The sequence below is a fragment of the Solanum tuberosum genome, unplaced genomic scaffold, assembly GCF_000226075.1.
Source record: "Solanum tuberosum cultivar DM 1-3 516 R44 unplaced genomic scaffold, SolTub_3.0 scf00002, whole genome shotgun sequence".
In the NCBI taxonomy this organism is placed as follows: Eukaryota; Viridiplantae; Streptophyta; class Magnoliopsida; order Solanales; family Solanaceae; genus Solanum; species Solanum tuberosum.
In genome coordinates, this window is record NW_006238928.1 from 646,379 (window position 1) to 666,241 (window position 19,863).

The 19,863-nt window shown below is 35.1% G+C and overlaps 2 protein-coding genes across 2 annotated transcripts in view; one reads left to right on the forward strand and one right to left on the reverse strand.

Moving 5' to 3' along the window:
• Window positions 1-8,077: 8,077 nt before the first annotated feature.
• Window positions 8,078-12,642, forward strand: LOC102585183 (uncharacterized). Its single transcript, XM_006338019.2, has 6 exons — window positions 8,078-8,670; window positions 9,501-9,591; window positions 9,693-9,853; window positions 11,085-11,112; window positions 11,250-11,358; window positions 12,334-12,642. Exons 1-6 carry the CDS (start codon window positions 8,410-8,412, stop codon window positions 12,413-12,415), a joined length of 732 nt encoding a protein of 243 aa, XP_006338081.1. The 5' UTR covers window positions 8,078-8,409; the 3' UTR covers window positions 12,416-12,642.
• Window positions 12,643-13,209: 567 nt separating this feature from the next.
• The window catches only part of LOC102585519 (uncharacterized), a 14,579-nt gene continuing 7,925 nt past the window's right edge, over window positions 13,210-19,863 (reverse strand). The window contains exons 12-23 of the mRNA XM_015312383.1: window positions 18,762-18,925; window positions 18,546-18,666; window positions 18,103-18,327; window positions 17,835-18,025; window positions 16,915-17,082; window positions 16,724-16,829; window positions 15,634-15,771; window positions 14,924-15,085; window positions 14,645-14,845; window positions 13,936-14,130; window positions 13,783-13,854; window positions 13,210-13,698 (exon numbers count right to left, since the gene is read on the reverse strand). Of these exons, the coding sequence (XP_015167869.1) occupies window positions 13,546-13,698; window positions 13,783-13,854; window positions 13,936-14,130; window positions 14,645-14,845; window positions 14,924-15,085; window positions 15,634-15,771; window positions 16,724-16,829; window positions 16,915-17,082; window positions 17,835-18,025; window positions 18,103-18,327; window positions 18,546-18,666; window positions 18,762-18,925 (1,896 nt within the window). The 3' untranslated portion in view covers window positions 13,210-13,545. The remainder of the gene's footprint in view (window positions 13,699-13,782; window positions 13,855-13,935; window positions 14,131-14,644; window positions 14,846-14,923; window positions 15,086-15,633; window positions 15,772-16,723; window positions 16,830-16,914; window positions 17,083-17,834; window positions 18,026-18,102; window positions 18,328-18,545; window positions 18,667-18,761; window positions 18,926-19,863) is intronic.

Consider the following 19,863-nt stretch of genomic DNA (forward strand, 5'->3'; position numbering starts at 1 on the left):
TTTCCGTTCTTATTTAAATGTGAAAACATTTTAAATCTCTTTGGAAATAATTACTCCTCATATACTTCTTTGAAGAACAGAACTTCAACTTTACTCTTTCTCAACTCAGTGCTCAAGTCTTTAAAACAAGTTTTAAAATAATTTGTAAAAGACTTCTTGAAGTAGGGTTCATGCCGAATTATGGACTTGAACGACTCAATGCAAAGTTTTCAATAACCATAGATAACCTCAAATACTTGGAACTCAAGAACTTCAATGATACTACTAATCTCAAGAATGCTCAACTCAGAGGGTTCATGCAGAATTATGAGCATGAACTACTCAACTCAAGGACTCAAAGATACTTCTCATCTCAAGATTGTTTGACTTATAATGTTCATGAGGAATTATGGGCATGAAATATTCAACTCAAGTACTCAAAGATGCTTCTCAAAAGGGATTAGGAACTCAACACTTAAAGGCTTAGAACTTGAAGATGCCACTTCTCCGAGAATGCTCAACTTACGACGTGCATGCAGAGTTTAAGGGCATGGACGAATCGACTTAAGGGTTAAAATATCAATAAAGAACTCATGTACAACTCTACTCATTCTCATACTTACTTTCTCAAAATTTGACTCAAATGGATTATAGATCTCAAAGGAATCACAATTGAACTCAAAAATTTCTGGAACTCCACTCTTAACTCTTTCTTGAATGTGAATTATGAATTTAAGAGTTATGGTTCATGCTATGAAAGATCTCATGATGACAAAGTAGACTCATGAATACATTCTCCTCACTCTCATACTCACTTGCTCAAGTCTTGAAACAAGTTATTTAAATTTATAGAAGGTTCTTCAAAGAAAAATCAAAGGGACTATCTCAAATGTTCGGAAGAACTCTCAAGGCTTAACTCTTAACTCTACCTTGAATTTGGATTTATGGATTCATGTTCATGGATGATTTCTAGATGTTTAGAAGTCATTTAGAGTAGTTAGAATCAATGGAAAGTGTTAGGACACTTTAGAATACCTTAAATAGGCTAAACGATGAAAAACTGGTGAAAAATGCCAATCCGGGCGCGTCCCTGGCGCGCCGCGCCAGGCCCCAATTTACTGGGGCATATTTCTGGCGCACTGCTGGCACGTCACCCCAGCCTTCCTAGCGCAACGGAGGCGCGTCGCACCAGCATTGCCCCAGGCAAAACTGACAAACTTTTCCCTCGTTTTTTTACCTTAAATTGCTTTTAATCGATTTCTTTTCTCAAGTCTTCCTTAGATTCAAGTACCCAACCTAAGTACACACTAATCCACTTAAAACAATCACTTTCATCTCAAGAAATCATCAAAATCCCAACAAAATAAGATTTAGAATGAACTTCAAGAACACCTATCAAGAACTTAAATCCTTCAACTTTTTTAGAGTGAAACTTCGCTGAAAATAATATGTTTGGCATGTGGGTGAACAAACCCAACACTATGGAAGCTTACATACCTCTTAGGGATCAAACCCATGCCGACAATCCGCAACAACTCTCAAGAATTTCGACGAACACTTCGATCCTTTCTATTTCTCCTCTTCTCTCTTCTTCTTTTCTCTTCTTGATCTCTCAACTAAAACCCTAGGCATAAACTAGGATTATAAAATTGAACCTAATCAGATAAGACCCCTAAAATATTACTAAAAATGAATTAAATTTGATTGGGTAAGGAAAAGACCAAAATACCCCTCTAAAATCGGTTTTGACTTTCCTTATCTAGATAGCCCAACTTGGAATGGACATATGTCTCTCATACGAACTCGAAACTGAGTAAACTCGATGGCATTGGAAATATAATTTAAAGATCCTCCCTACGGTATCTGGTAGAACACCTAACTCATCCTGAGCTATAAGTTATGGTCGTTTGAAGTCGACCCAAAACTCATACTTAGCTTAACATGCAAAATTTCAGATTTTGCTGTTTCCAATTTAATTCTTTTTGGAACTCAAGGTGCTACATCTAGTGACCTTAACACTTACGAAATTTTTAATTCCTAGGTAAAATATCACTCACTACGAAGAACGGTTCAAGTCTTAGTTCGAAAATTTATGGGGTGTTACATTAAGTTTATTATAGTGGTTATTTGTGAAAGTTCCTCTTTTTTATATGGATAAAATATGGGTTGATACCCATATTTCACCCATAAAAATATGGGTAAAATATGAATTAGCCAAATGGGTTAAGCTTCCAACTTTTATTCACTCAAAATTCATGATATCACTAAAAATATTGTAACTTTTCTTCCTTTTAATATGTCTTGTATAAAACTAATTATTTTCTCTATAATTGAAAAGATGAAAGTCTTCGGCCCTCCAAAAAATATATATTAAATGTGCATTTCTTTTGTTAATTTTAATTATATATTTTTTATTAGTTTAATTTTATATTAGATTGTAAGATCCCGTACTTTTTCTCTAATCGTGCGTAATATATGTGGCGTAGTATGGCATGGTTATATGAGGTGTATATGACTTTGTATCGTACATTGGAGATTAAGATTGCAAGTAGGTGGCAATATCAAGGAACTAAACTAAAGTTTTAGGTCAAAGGGACCCCTCAAACAAAGTTCATGATTAAAGAAATGGCTCGGGTAGAACTTCTCCCGTTTGAAATGTTTAAATTGTCCCGTACCTTGTGGATAAGCCTACGAGTGTACAACATGCTAAGAATAGTGTGTTATGAGGTTCATAATAGCACAAAGGTCGTATGTTAAGTTTGGAAGTCAAGAAAATTAGTGAAACTAAAGTCGGCAAAAGTTATCGAAGTTTCTCTAACAATATTTTCTTAACTTTGGGTCAAATGTCTTGGATATTTTATCCCAATATATAAAGAGTTAGAAGGCCTACCACCATTTAAATCGAAGGCCTACGAGTCTAGTTTACAACGCACAAAACCCCGTATCCAACCGACATCAGAGTAAAAAGTTATGAGGGTTTTACTACGGATTGTCGGGGCAGAATCGGGGTCGGATCTGGGTCGGGTAAACAATGTGGTATGTCGGCTTACTCAACGTTTTAAGCCATGAAAACATTTCATTTTACTTTAAAACCAGAAAGTAAGCTTAGGAGAGGGTTCCTATGGAGTACTTGCATGATGAAAGTCAGTTTTTGACGATTTCTACCATTAAAGGTTGCCCCTGTGCCTAGAAAGGTGATCTCTACACGCGACAATCGTTTTCCCCTTCTATTAGCTGCATTTGGAGCAAGTTTTTGAAGATATAAATTTGTAGTTATTGGTGTTTCTTCAAGGTTTACACTTGGTTAACTAAGGTAATCATCTCGGGACTTTTTTATGATTGTTTTTATGAAGTTCTACAGACATTTCGTCAAGTTGAGGCCATTTGGCAAATCTGCCGATTTAAGAACAATTATGAACTGTTTATAAGTGTGTACCAGCTGTGTATATATAGTGTTTGCGAAGTTTAGGACGTAAGAACAACTTTCGTGAAGTAGCTACGGTCATTCGAGCGTTCATTGAAAAGGTATGTTAAGGCGAAGCTACGTCCCTCATTTTAGCACCACTCCTGGAAAATTCCTAAAACGCCGAATGTGATATTTTGCTATTCTCTTGCTAGAAAAACCTTCAGTGAAAGGCATTGGGATCTCAGCTGAATTATTTTCATGATTCTGTTATTTTGATATTTCACTCGTTCGGATAAATAGAGTGTTCGACATCTACATGTCATTTTATCATTTCCTTGATTATATGTCTACACGTATGAATTTGTATTCTTCCTTGGGTGATATGAATTAAAATGTCACGTGAGACCCTTACTACTTGTGACGAGCCCTGTTTCTCCACTAAGGTTATTTAAAAAAAAATCTTTAAAGTAGCTCACAATCTTCAAAACTCTCAAATATAATTTAAATGTAAACTATTAGAGCACTTGGTTTTTGAAATATTTCTTTTATAAATTATCTAGGAACCAAGTTAGGAACTAAGTAAGTCACCTTAAACTTGTTATGAATATCAACAAGGTTAGGTTATCCTTCTAAAATTCTAGTTAACTTTTCAAGCTTATTTGGAAGAACATATCAGGTTCCATGAGATTGTTATATGTTATACGAAAGTTATTATGGGGTTATGAGAACAAGACTACAAACAGGCCAAGATTGGCAACATGACAACAGTAACTCATAGGTGTTATAAATCCATGACATGACATGATATGGATTCTACTCCCGAGCTATAATTGGGAGGTATGGGGCCTATTGCCTATATTTATACGTATAAGACACATATGCGAACCGGAAAGCATCACCGTTGCTAGCATTTGGTTGGGTATGTCATGCATTTGCATCTATATATATATATATGTATCCACGACATACGATTACACGAACACACCATGCATATTTAAGTAGTAGGGGGCTAAAGGTCAGCCATGCAAATTATTTGGGTTTCAATTTCAAGTGGTATCTCTATTACCCTTTTACAGTAAATGTTTATGATTTTACTTTCCGCTTTACATAACAGTACATTTTTATTTGTACTGACGTCCCTTTGCCTAGGGACGCTGCTTTTTGTTTTGTGTGAGCAGGTACAGGCAAGGACTCTAATCGACCCACCCGCTATGATTCAGGTTCAACTGTGAGTTGGTAAGCTCCATCTTGTCCTGGGGCTATCAGAGGATGTTTTCTTTTGTTGTACAGTTTAGGTATAGTCGGGGTCTTGTCCCGACAGTGCTTATGTCACTCATAGAGGCTATTGTGGACACACTATTCTGGGCTTTCTTTTTGTATGTTTCAACCTCTAGCCAATAGGCTTGGCATGTACATATATGTGTGTGTAAGTAGGTATGTTTTCGGTTGTGGCCTCATCGGCTAGATAGTACATCTTTATTTATTTTCGATTAGTCTACCATTGTTTGTATTGTTTATTCTCATTCAGGTCATGACCTCTGGGTCTAGGCTTCACTTTTTTAGAGGTGTGCTGCCCAATCTTTTTGTCTCACAGTTTGGTTTAGCTAGTATGTTTCAGTGGATAACTCGATGTATTAGGGTATCAAGTGCGAGTTATGCCCCCTATTTCGAGGCGTGACATAGATAACAAATAATAGTGTAAAATAAGCAAATCATATATTAGTATGGACATTGCTTAAAGTGCATTAAGCATGTTTTAGTCCTAAAATACAAATATTCATTTACTTTGAAATTAAAATATTTTTCCCTTGTAAATTTATTTTATATTGAAAAGTTATAGGATTTTTTTCTTTTTAGTTTTATGATACAATATAACGAAATAAAGTATATTTAATATTTTTCATCTAAAAAAAGACTAACATAAGTGTTCATTCAGATTAGTGGTGGCAAATGGGCTATATGGGTGGGTTGAAAATTGGTCAACATAAAATGGGTAATAATTCAACTCGCCCATATTTAGTATGGGTAAAAATGGATTGGATAACAAATGGGTTGGGTAAAATACTAGTTTACCCATATTTATCCATATTCTCATGAGTAAAATAGTAAACCTCATATTTGGATTCAGAGTAAGTGTCTCCATATAACATAACAAACAAAAAAATTTGATTCTGACTTTCACATAAATTACTATTTCAAGGCACCTTAAACCACTAGGCTACAACACCTTGTTGTGTTAAGGGTGTCCACAATATGTTATTTTCCTACGAAGGGTGTCCAATTGGACACTCTAAAGACTATGTAGCTACTCCCTTGATTAAGATGCTCGTCTTGACAATTAGACTAACACTGTCTCCCTAATCAATCCAATCAATCACATTAACTGATTTAGTACCCGTTTGGATTGACTTATTTTAGGTGTTTTTAAGCCAAAATAGCTTTTTAGCAGTTTTGAAGTGTTTGGTAAAGTTAAAAAGTGCTTCTAAGCACTTATTTTAAAGCCAAAATAACAAAAATAAGCCAAAAACCATAAGTTATAAATCCTAACTTATGACTTTTGGCTTATAAGTCATAAGTCAAAAGCCAACCCAAACAGGCTCTTAATGTTTAGAGTTAACAACTTGAATATGATAATAATATCATTTTAGTCTGTAAAAAAGAGGGAAGAAGCTCCTCTCCAGTACAGTAATCTCTCTAGTTGGTCCAATGCATATTTAATTTAATGACATCTATCACTTTTAAAATCTAATGGTCCATATTTATTTAAATAAAACAGTCTTTAAACCATGGTCAAATATCATTAACCATGGTTATTACTATTTCTCTTTCTCTCTCCTCTCTCATCTCTTTCTTTCTCACTTAATTCTGCAACAAACCTTTTCTCAATCAACAAAGAATTTGCTTTGTTAACAACAAATTGCTTTTTCTTTCCATTATTTTCACACAGTGATAAAAGAATACAAAATTCAAAGGATGAACTTGGGTTAGAAAATTTAAAAAATCCAACCCATGAGACTATTTCTTTGAAGCTTGGTTCGGTCACAATGGTGATCCACAAAACTCTGTTGTCTTCTTCATAACATCAATTTTTTCAATTTGGAGTTTCTGCAAAAGCCAACTAAAGGATCTGGAAAGGGCACGAAAAATGGGTAGGAAAATATTTTTTCATATACTTTTTTTTTTTTGGTGAAATTCTCCATTTATTTTTTGGGTCATCTTTTTTTGTGATATTTATAACTGTAATCTTTAATTGGGGCTAATCACTCCATTTCAGTCTTTCTCTTTTGATACTCTCCCTAGTTGTTCAATGTAAATGTAAAAACATTAAAATATTGATGTAATTTTAATTTTCAATTGTTTGATTGCTCTGTTTTTCGGAGAGTTTTGGAGGGGGAAGAAGTGTTTCTTTGCTGATTGAGAAAGGAATGAGAGGAGAGAGAATTACTAATAAACCATGGTTAATAATATTTGATCAAGAAAATTAATCTGGTCCATTAAAAATTAAATGGACACATGTCAACTATATGAAATAGCACTGGAGAAAACTGGAGAGGAGCCTCTTCCTAAAAAGAGAAACTCATGCACACCTACATACTAATCTCTTTCAATTGTATAAATTTAACCAAAATATTAATGGAGGTGAGAGATTATTCCTACTTCAATTGCAATTTTAAATTTGTTAATCATGTTGGGATGCCAACATATATCTCTTTCCTTGTTAAAAAATCTTACTCATGATGCTAACCCTATGATATAAAAAAAACCCAAGAATATCCTTGATCTTCTATAAAAGAAAAACTCATTAGTTGGCGTATTGAATTAAGTAACTTGGGTCATTCAATATTATATAGTATATGCTTACGTTTATAAACTTCTTGCTTTTGGTAAAATACGCCTTGTTATTTGTTAAAGCTTAACACCACAATCATTGATGTGCCTCCTCCTATGATTTTAGGTAATCTTCATAGTATTATGAGCTAAATTTTGGATTCAAGACTCGAGGTTTGTTTCTTATCACGATAAATAGAATTAGGTTCATTTCAATTTATGATTTTATTTAATATTGGGTGTCAATTTTATATTATTCATACAATTAATATCTAATATTGAGTTTTCATATTAATGATGATGATTTTATTTAATCTTCTTATACGATCTTGAATAATTCTAATATTGAATTAAATCAAAGTTTGTTTCTGATTAATATAAGGGTGAACCTTTATATGAACGGAGAGAATATGAGATGGATATTATTAATAATTAATGATACAAAAGTTCACATGATAGCTTATGGAACTCTTAAGCTTTGTTTAGATGTCGTTATCTATTGTATTGTTAGTTTAAATATAATAGTATTTGATTAATTGTTATCATCTTGTTACATATTTCATTAGATAACGCTGCAAAATCCTATTTCGTGTAATTGTATTGTTAAATCTAATTTCTATGTGATCACATTGTTACTTTTTTTCTTTTTCTCATTTCATCTTTTACTTCACTTTTTTTAAATTTTTTTATAAATAATAGTTTTACCTCATCATACTATAGTATAATATAACACAATATAATTTATTATGAAACTATACGAAAAGCTTAGAAAAAAAACCAATATTGACCTGTTTCTCCACCACCTGGGTAACATCCAAAATAAATACCTATAATACAAATGACAAATCTCCCCCACGTCATGAACGTAGGCGCACCTCATTTTGGGCCCTAAAAACGTAAAAACAATTTCGTAACAAAACGCAGGCGGCTCACGCCACCACTTGAACACGGAGTCCAATTATTGTTGTTCAACCAAATTCTTTTTCTACAATTCACCTTTTTTTGCCCTATTCCCAAATTCCATCTTCTCTTCAAAAAGAACCTCAAAATCCATGGAGGTTTTCAATCAATTTCTGCAATTCCGATAATTTTAACTATCGTTATCTGCAGTTTTTCCTTCTATCTCTACAGTATACATACCGGCGAAACTTTTTTTTTTTTTGTGTATGTATATGTGTGTTTGAATTGTTAGGGGAATGGAGGTGGTTGAGGTGACAGGTACAAAGCCGATCCAGTTGGTGAGAGCTAAATCGAACCAGGATCGGATTAAGGTGAAGAGAAAAACGCTAGAGGCTGTGTTACAGGAATGCCAACGAGCTCTTGAATTGCTTAGTACTACTGGTTCCGTTGAGGATGACACCGATGAATCCAATTCTAGCAGTGATGTTGACCGGGATGCTTTGGAAGATTCCGGTCAAGGCTCCTCTACTCCGTCTGCGGATGTTGAGACCGATGAGGTCAGCGTTAATTATTAATTCTGTCCATAGTTGTGAAATAGTAGTTGTTAATTTCTTTTTCAGCTGTATTCGCTGTGAAATATTTTGTATATATGCTAAAAAGTGTTTGAATTGATTTAGTTGGCATCTTTTAATGTAAAACATGAGCTGAGCTGGAAAAGAGATTATACAGCGATTAACTGTAGCTGAGAAATTTGAAAATTCATCTACTTCGATTGAAGAAAAAAATAGAGAAGAGATGTAAAGCATATGGTTATATATGCTAAGTTAGCTAGAAAGTCCTATTAGCAAATATTAGGTTATATCAGGAGAGTTGTAGAAATCAAGCTGTATGTACTTCCGTATACTCATCATAGTCGGAGAACTGTAAGGTGCTTTTGAATATCACTGCTATAATTATCATAATTGCATTTATTTTGTGGTTCTAATTTGAGACAGTTTTTGTACTTGTACTGCTGCCTTAATCTCTAAAAGGGTTTTTGGTTTCGGACTTTGAGTTGATGCGCAACGTTAATTGCATAGTAAAAGAATTGGCATGTACTATGTTAGTTTATTTGAGTTGGTCATCCTTATTATGTTTTTATAAGTTATTACATACAATATTTGCTATTGAAGATTGTTGGTTTCTTATTCAACTAGCAGATGCATTAATTTCACTTGTATTGAATAATGATTGACTATTAGTGATTCAAGCAGACCAATGCCACTGTCCCATTCTATTGTTTGGATAGATGGATTTAGGCAATCCACTTGTTTAATTTAAATTCTATGAACATCAACCACGGCAAAAAGTTTGAAAGTGCGTTTTGCGCGTCTCTTTTGTTGTGCAGCTGCGAGATCTCCTGAAATCTAGAGTTCAATGCTCAGATTTCCTTCAAAAGCTAGAAAATTCTCAAGCATCTGTTCCGCAAAACTTAGCTGGTATGTTTTCCAGAAAGTTGGTAACTGTACCTGAAGTCTTATCAGTTTCCTTCTCAAGTGGGATCATGGTAGTAATAGCTTCCTTTTTTATTGTGTTGTAGAAGAAGGAAGTTCGTGGGACATGGTCAATGAGAATGACCTTTGGGAAGGTGGAGATCCTGAGTTAGACGGAGAAGACTATGTTTTAGTTAGGCAAGAAGATATAGTGGATGGTATAGCTTGCTTTATGGCTGCATACCTGTTATCTCTTAAGCAGACTAAGGTATGTATGTTTCCTTAGAAGAAACAGGCCTGATCTTCTTGCTCCTTAAAGTGTTGGTTCTTTCCTTTATTTCCTCAAGTTAAAACATAGCTCAATGCAACATCCAGTGTTTTGGTTTTCCTTGTAAATGTGTTTATTTCAATTCATTAAATTGCTTACCTTTTGACTTCATAAAGAAAATGTTTACCTAGTTTTAATCATCTCTGTCATTTTCTTGTGTTCTTATCCTTATCTTAGCAGTTTGTTTGTACTTTGTCGCCCTCTAGACATAAGAGAATGATATAGTTGCTACTCCACTCATAATTTACTTTCCTCGAAAGTAGAAACTAATTAAAATTAGAAAGCTAGACTTTGTGGAGTGGCTCACAGCAATCTTAGCGGAGAAGTCCTAGTAGATAAACCTTTCTGCTGTAACTCCCTGATTAAATAGGTGTTTTTGTTCTCAGGAGTCAACCATATTTTTGTGTATGTAATTTGCAACTTCTTGATGCCTTTCTAATACAACATCTTACTTCATCAAAAAATCAGTCTCCTGGTTCTCCTAATAGTCAGGTCATTTGCTTTCTGTAGTCTGAAGAAATTCCTTCTATAGTAAGCCACTAAAAGCCTGCAAAGATCTAATGCTATCCCCTCTCCCCCAAATTATGACACAATTTACATCCCTATATTTCGACAACTATGTTACAAATAGTTTTTATATTGCTTGAACAAACTTCAATTATTTTTTCTTTGTACTGTTCAAAGTAGAATTTGATATGATGTTTTTTCCATTAAGTTCTCTTTTCAATAACCATCCTTATGTTGTTTCCACCAATAGTAATATGTTACGAAACTGAAATCGACATCTTTGATTGTCTACCTTATCAAATGATGTTACATAAAATGAAGAAACAGAGGGAGTATCTCTTCTCCAAAATCTGCCCACTTGTCTTGCTGAATGTCATTTCACATCTCTGTGTTTTGGTCAGAAAGGACCTTGATGTAAGAGCATTAGCTGATAAATTGTCAAAAAAGATATTAGTTGACTAATTGATCAATTTTGGTTGATAAGATTGAAAATAATTTTCCAGTGCCAATTGTGTTTTGAGTTCGCTGTGCTGATTCATGATGAATAGTTTCACGGCACTCGTATCATTATATAGGATGAAAGATAATCACAATTACTGTTCAAAGTTACTTTTAGTGTCTCCTCCTCTCTAGGAGGTTTAATTCTTTGCACTAATTTGTGCAGGATTTGACACCAAACCAACTCCAAGATGGTTAGTTGAATTTCTTGCTTTCTTCCCACATTTCTTCTAAGGATACTTATAAAAGAAAACTCTTGTTTTCATTCACTCTGATTCAATTCATTTTTAAAAGTTGGATCGAGGAAAGTGACATTAGATTTTCTTCACAGCTCTCAGCAAGACATTCTCTTTGAAAAAGAAGAAAGGAAAGCTCCGAAAGGCATGGGATGGAAGCAAAGTTATTTACAATGTAGCATCTTGGGGGGCTACAGCTATTGGGTAAGCCAATCTATTTGATTCAGCAAAGTAGTTCTGCTATCTCTTTTTCAAAATTGAGTAAAGTAGTTCTGCTCTCTTCTATCTCAATGTCTGATGTACTCAGAGATGACAATATTCTGTGTAAAATGTTTTTTTGAGGAAAGTTGTTTCTTTCCTTGTCTGCACTTGTTCTTTCAATAACAACTTCAAAGCATGTTTTGCTCATTGTAAGGTGGAAACAGAATCGAAAGACAGCTGAACATAATCTTCTTCCCACTGCAGACTACAGCAAGGGCTAAACTAGTGCTTATAGCTTAAGAAGTGCAAAACAATGTCCAGACACTTATTAAGCAAGGAAATCTTTTAGCCTTGGTGAATGAGCCTGTAGTCTTTCAGCTCCATGTATTCTCTCGCTTTTCTTGGCCAGATTCTCTCCAACTAAAGCTCTTGCCACGTCATCATAATGGGTTATCACTAGGTTTCCCAAATCAAAACACCAAATAGGAGGAGAAACCAAAAAGAATATAAACATGTTACACTTTAAGCTGTACTCAGCAACAAAAAAAAAAAAACATACCCAGTATAATCCCACTATACTCTAAGCTGCACCTAAGTTTGTCAAACTGTGCTCATTGCTAGATTATTATAAGTTTATAATCCATGAATGTGGAGAAGGGGAGAAATCAGTTTCAATCGTCTTCAAAACTGATTGAATGTGAATTGGAAATAAACAAGGGACTGAGTGGTCATGTAGAATCTTCTTTGTGCTCTAATCTTGAGCTAGTTTGCATAGCATGATACATCAGTTGTTGCCAAATCGGAAGTTGATGTTTGCGTTAATAGAGACTAAACTGAATTCTATCCTTGGTATATTCTCGATTTATTTGTTTAGTATGATATTTAATGCCTCTTCGGAAGATTGAAGGATACTAGTAAATCCTAACGAATGCAAGTCTTATTGATATCATTTGCCTAAACATATGTGCTTTTAATCAGGATATACCAAAACCCAGCTATTCTAAGTGCTGCATCAGCAGCATTCTGGACTTCCTGCCGTGTAATATCAAAGCTCTTATAAGCAGCAGTTCTGGCTTAGCTGAAATCCCAATGCTTCGCCTGCACGTTGTAACATTTGCTTGTGCCCTCTGGATTAGGTTGTTGGTTCATTAACGTGTAATATAAATGTCATTCTTTGTTTAATCATGTAAATATTTCACCAATTGAATAGCCTGCGTGCAGATTGATTGGGCTTAATCTGATGATCTTGTTTGATTATTGATTCTCTCTACTGATCGCAGTTGATCATGATGCCTTCTGAATTATTTAGCAATTTACTGCCTTACAACTCTCTCGGTTGTGGAGTGTGAGTGTTGATTATTTATTTTATTTGCCCTAATGCTTGTTGGCTTAATTTCAAACAGGCAGATTGGACGTTAGACTCGAAATTGAGAAAAAAAAACTCAAATGTTAGAATGTTGATTGACCACTTGCTTCCATCTACTTGTTTATACATAACCCGCTCAGCTCGAAGAAAAAAGTTAATCAATGATATCTAGTAAACATTTAGACAATTTTGAGTTGGAATTGGAAAAAAAAAATAACACTTGAGAAGGAATTTTGCAGATCTTAGTTTAGAAGTTAACTACCTAAGATGTATCGACAAATACTTCATAAGTTATGAATTAATTTTTATATGATCCTGGACGATTTTTAAAGGTTCTTCGTATGGCACTCTAAACTCTTTCTTACGCGAGACAAGCAGTTACTGTGATCAAGTCAATTAACCAAATGAGAGTCGGAAAATTGAAATAAGAAATGTCAAAGTGATTCTTGAATGCTTCTGCATATGTAGATAGAGGGAGTGCAGTCATGGAAGAACACAATACGCAGAAGACATGCTCAAGATGATGTAGATACTTGACAAAATGTGAATTACAAGCTATACGTCTTTTATATATGGAGCAGTAGAGTCACCTGCTCCTACAACAAAAATGACTGAGAGACACTATTTTCTATTCTTCTGTAGCAGGCCTAAAAACCACAAGAGAGAACATCTTCACCGTGGTCCTCCCTAATCTGAGGCGAATCCACCTGTAGGCTATAGGTTATAGGCTATGGCAACGACACCCTTCTTCCTCTCTTTCTGTTTCCGGAACCAAAAAGAAACAAAAGAATGAAATTGAATAGGAAACCTATACATAATTACATCTAGTAAAAGTAATTTGATCCTTTGTTATTCGATGCATCCCTACAAAGCATTGATCGCACTTCAAGAATGGACCTTGGAGGCTCAAGGTCTTTCTCTTGAAGCGAATTGCCTAAAAGCTGCTGCATCTGAGAGGCAAAGGTATCATCTAGGATCTGCAAATGTCAAGTACATAAAATGATGAAACATATAGTAATTGAATGCACTTTGTCCGACAAAAACAAGACGTTGCTACTTACAGAGACTGCAATTCGTGAGCCCTTGTACCAAGACCGGTTCTCTTTCCTGCTCTCTAAGAAACTTAGCACGTCCTGCATTAGATTGAAATTAGTATGAATTTTCACACGAAAAAGAAGACTAAGCTATCAACCAGAAGTTCAACCAACACATACCTGTCCCATCCTGTCCCAGTAGCCTCGACAACTTGCGATGAATACATTAGGTTCAAAAATGGTGTAAAGGTGATTTATGGTACTCGTCAGCTGCTCCTTCAATGGCTGCATCTTAAATCTTATGTCTGATTCTATGACATTCTCCTTGGAATCTTGTAAAATTTTCTTCAACTTTGTGTTGTTCTGCAGCTTCGTCTGAAGCAGGAACGGTGATATTTGTTTAGTAGTCAGCGTATGGCATAAGTTTGACAGATATAAGTGCAGAATTTGACTGGAGCTACGTATACATTTTCCATTATGGGTATCGGTTATGAGTTCGCTTATGAAATGAGTGACATAAGATCAGCATAATGAAGCTTCACTTTATGAAATGAGTGAACATAAGATCAGCATAACGGAGCCTACTGTTAACGACTGAACTTTCAAGATAGCAAATTAGCGGTTAACAGAGCCCATGGGTCCGCACTAAAAAGACTTTGCTAATCATGTGCACTGATGTTATCCTGACCAAACACTTTTACACTCTCCCTTTTATATTAGGTTCTGAAGTTTCATGATATTTCTATTGATAAATCTCATCAGAAGAATCACGTAATCAGTTGGAAGGTTTCAGTAAGTACTAAGTAGTGACAAATATATAGAGAGAAGTGCATTATCTGTGTGTATTCCTTTTAGTTTTAGATTTAACCAAGATGTAGAGCAAACTTACATTTTCCACAAGCTTCTCAATGACTGCTTGCACATAATTTCTGAATTTAGCTCGAAGCATCACAGTCACCTCACTCAAGCGCTCTCCAGGGGCGGTGTTTCCTCCTTCAGGGATACACGAACCCCAGGACTTAAACTGCTGCTCTATGTTTGGGCGCAGAATGTCTAGCATCCTCTTAATTGAATTCAAAAGAATGCCCAGCTGAAAGAAGGAACACGTTTCAGGCCTAAAAATATGAAATATAAATGTGATGAAGGGCAGATAAGCATGGATGCTTACATCCTCTGGCACAATATATGGGCAAACTGATCTTTTGGTAAGTTTTTGCACATATTTGAAGCCAAATTTCTTGGGTGTCAAATTCTCCTTTAACGGAGACAAGACATCTGCATATTGCTTCTCCAGTGCATCCAAAATTGCTTTCTCAATATCAGCAATGGCCTTTATACATCAAGAGAAATAAAAAAAATTGTCAACTACAAAACAAAAAATAGTAGTTTCAAATAACCAAAAAATGAATAAATTGTAAGATGAACAACAAAGTGCAACAACAGCCAGTATGTTACTGCCTATTTGATTCCTTCATCTCAATCTCTCTTCACTTCCAGGAGAAAAGGAAAAATGAAAATGAAATAAAATTCATAACGTTGTTAAGTTTCTTTTCTTTTCATACAATGTTGCAATGGAGAAGTCTAAATATACCAGTCCTTTTTCAGCAAATAAATAAATCAACTTGGCACTGACAGAGACCAGAGACTATATACTGGTTTACCCACACTGGGCACAAGATAATGAGAGTATCGAGGAAGTGATGTTCAATTACTACTGTTTCACTGTCAATTTAGTCCGTTAATGAATCCTTTTGACGGTTTATAATGGTGCGGTAAAAAGAAATGCAACAGGCTTTTCAGCAAGTGTGGGGCGACTGCCTACAATAGTATATTTCCATGCAGAGTAGTAAAAGAGAAACAAGAATAATCAGTGCATACATTCTCCAATACAAATGTGTACTCCGGCCAGCGGCAGATGATGATCACATAGTCATTAAGAGTTCCTTTCAGGCGCTCGTACATTTCATCAACAAAAGGGGTTGTTGAATGCTGTGTTTTCACTCCCGACCATTTCACCTGTGAGATAAAGGAGTTAATTCAGCACCAATCAAGAAGAATGAAGGATAGAGCAGATCAGCAGAAAGTGAAAACCAATGATAACCAACTCCTAGATTAACTTGAAGCAGAACCAAGAAAGCTGTCAGTAGCGTAAAGAGTCAATTTTACTTTCCATCTAAGCAAGCAAAAATTGGCCCATCTTAAAAAACTAAGAATTGGTCTGTAAGAATTGGCCCATCTTGATAAATTCTTTCCATCCCCATTGCTAAATGTAAGAATTAGCCCATCTTAAAAAAAAGGAAAAACAAGTCTAGACCTTAGTAGTTATCAATTACAAAAGCCTGTTTAGTTGCTAACATTTTTACACTGCATCAGGAAAGCAGCAAGTTGAAAATTTTCACACTAAGAACTTCCCTACAAAATTAAACCTGCAAAGAGTGCATTATTTTTACAATCTCTTCTTATTTTAGAATTTCATTTTCCTCTCAAACACACACATGCAAGAAAATGATTCTGAATCTCCTAACTGCATTGCAAAATTTTCAAGAAAAAGTGTTCTAGCAACTATCTTGATATACAAATGAAGGCTCAATGTTTTCAAGCTCCGCCTTTGCTTCTGTTAGACTACTGAAATTAAGAAGCCTAATCTAGATTTTAACATCTCAACCCTTGGATTCCTGGATACCATCCACCTACATTGCAAGTTTACATGCGCAGCATAATAGAGAAGCTACAAGCATATATAATGAAAAGGCATTGACCAGCTTAATACAAAAGACTAAATGCAAATAATAATAATTAATAAAAAGAAAATAGCATCGGATGCTAAGTTAGATGCAAGCAAATTGCTGTCTGGAAAATAATCACACCAAACACATAGATCATATGAGATGGTTCATCTTAATGGAGGGATATTAGGGCCAGACCAGTAGAGAGTAGGTACAGTGCCTGTGAAATCCTCAGTTAGTACCTTGTCCAGCTTGCAAGATTCCAGTAAAGAGAGCCGCTTATCCTGGATCCACAGGATGATATACAAATGGAACAACTCTTTTGCATCAACTCCTCCTTTAACAGGTCTGCACAGGCCGTTTCACCAAAAATTACACCACTTAGCATATAGATCTTATGCACTAAAAAGTGCACCTATGAGGCAAGACTTACTTGATATTCCAGCAGGCCAGATCCCTCTGAAAATCTGCTGTTGCAATGACAAGATCAGTCACATGGGGAGAAGGGCCAGCAGGGGGGCAAGCGATCAGGAATGCACGCAATCTACAGCAAAGTTCTGCACTATATATGGCTGAAGAAAGGTTTGGCAAGTCTATGAAGCTGCAAACATCGAAGCAGTTAGGAATGTTGCAAGAAATGACAACTAATGGAAAAAAAAACTTGATATTGGACTCGTCGATTGTACAAGAAATGCACCTAAGACTTGTCAACAAGAAAATGCTTAGCGGTTTTATTCATGAAAGGAGAAACGCACATGTAAAACATAAGCACAAGAGAGAAAGGCAGTGAAGAGGAGGGAGGGGGGGAGGACGCAGGATCATGTCTGTTAAGAAAAACAGACATCGGGTTTGGCAAGCCATACAGATAGACAACAGTCCATTCCTCAGTCAACTGAGACGTTAAATACCCTTCTGCAACCTGGGACTAAACATATTATGCAAGGACAACATGGGGCCCAACACTATGTATACTTTAGTCAAGCAATGAGAAAGATTGACCAATCTCATCATATGCTATTTCTTATCCATATGCCCTCTAACTTGAACTCCTAGAATAGGGATAGTCTAGCTCTGATACCATGTCAAGAAAATAGACTCTAAGCCTAACACAACCTCAAAAGTTAGCATAGGAGGTGAGGGATTGCTCAAGACATGGAAACAATACATTCCTCTTAACCAATGCATGACACTTAATAATGTGAATGTTTGTTTTGTCAAAAAGTCAATTCACTTTACCATCTTCACGTATATGATTTGAGCGATGTGAGTAACAGCCTGTGCTAATACTAATCAATCTCAAAATGTTTACTTTAGACACATAATAGCCTCAGTATAGTTCAAAATCAGAAATACCTTGGAAGTATATTTTGATTGTGGATCTCTATGTCAGTAAAAATTTCGTTTCTTATGTTCATACAGAGTGACTTCATTTTTTGATAAGCAGTAGACACGGTAACAGCATCCATCAAGAGTCCTTCATTATTCCCGCTGACATATTCATCCGTTTCTGTCAAGTGTCGTCTTGATCTTTTCTTCGCAGCAGCCTGTGCAATCAAATATTTATGCCAAAAAGAGCAGATAAAAACAGATGATATATAGAGATATGTGCCAGCTTCTAGACCTGAAAATAGCTGTACAGTGTGTTCTGAGTTTCAGGAGATAATATGTCATGAAGTAGAGAAAATAGTTTAACAGCAGGCTCCAATGCAAGTGGTACAACCCCAGTAGCTGGTTTGAAGACATCCATTATCCCCGATGGTGTTGATTCATCCAAAGACTTGTAGTTTTCGAAAACCAACGCAAAGCTCTGTTCAATCTGGTCCTCAATTTCCCCCAAAATACGATTCTGTAAGTAGCAAGTAACACTGTGCAATGTCAGTACTTATGAGAGATACGTGAGCAAATTGTAGACCATTCTTTTATAAAGAAACACAGACATAGAATACAACTTTGTTGAAGACAATGAAGTCACAGAATAACTTGGAATCTTAAAGACACAAAACAGTATCAATGTCCAATCTGCAATATGGAATATATCAGATTCAATTTGTTTACAAGTGTTACCTCTTGATGACTAAGGGTGCTCTTAGAACGGCCCTTCATTATAACAGGTAACAAAAGATCATGCACAACTGTAAGACAATCAGCAGTTGGTGTTGCCACATCCATGACATAGGAAAGGTACCTGCACAGTTGATGTTGCAAAATAATTATGCACATAATAAGGAAGTGGGTAAACTCCTCCAGCACCTAAAACAAGTAGATGTAAATATATCGTACCTTAATCTAGTATATGCATCAGAAACTCCATAGTATGATGCAAATTCAGTGAGCAACCATTTCCATGGACCATGTAGTGTCAAATTTCTTTGTTGGAATTGCTGAATCTTCATTGCAACTTCAAGTACCAGGTCATAAGCAACAGTTTCTGCAACTGAACCACACTATGATAGGAAGAAACCAAAGAAACCAAAAAAGTGTCAGATTACAGAAATTCATTTTGTGATTATGCTTTTATTTTCTCCCAATACTTTTTGAGTAGAAATGTCATAGCAAATCATTTTATGGACAGACAATAGAAGTCATTATAAATTTCCACAGAGGAACTCCACTAAGATAAAAAATTATAAGAGGAATGCATTATCAATCATAAGTCAAAGACAAAAGAGGTCCAGAAATATCATTTAAATATGCAGTCACAGGAAATGAACAAGTCAGGGTGAAATGACAAAACAGGCACACCCAATTTCCACGGAAGTCCACAAATACTGATTCAAAACAAAGCGCATTCTTATTGGCTCTTTTCCCCTCTCCAAAATACAAACTTCAGATGCAATTCAATCATGTCATCATATCATATTCATATAATATTTATTATATTATATTTTATATTATATATTATAGATTATTATATATATCATATATTACTATAAGCATGAACAAAAAAAGTTGAAAGTTGAATTACGGTTTTACCCCTTCTATTAATTAAATTGTTATAAAATATTTAAATATTTGATTGTATAAGTTTAATTAAAATGTTAAATGACTTTTAGACTTCCTAAGATTAATTCCTAATTAAATATCATAACCTGCTTGTTTGTTTTCTCCGTTTTGGCCTTTTGATTTCCTTGGTAATTAAATTCTTTCTCCCATTACCTATAAATGCTTATTGCTATAATAATTATAATAAAGAAGGTTAATGAAGAGTTGCAGTGGTAATTAATTATGAGAGTTATATATCATATTTGTGTAGCAAAGAGGTGCCGGTGGTCATATTTTTTGCAAAAATTCATGATTATTAAGCAAATTTTTTATTGCTCTCTAAATACATTAGTTGATCACTGATTACTCTCATTATATTTTTTTTTTTCAGGAGAGAAAT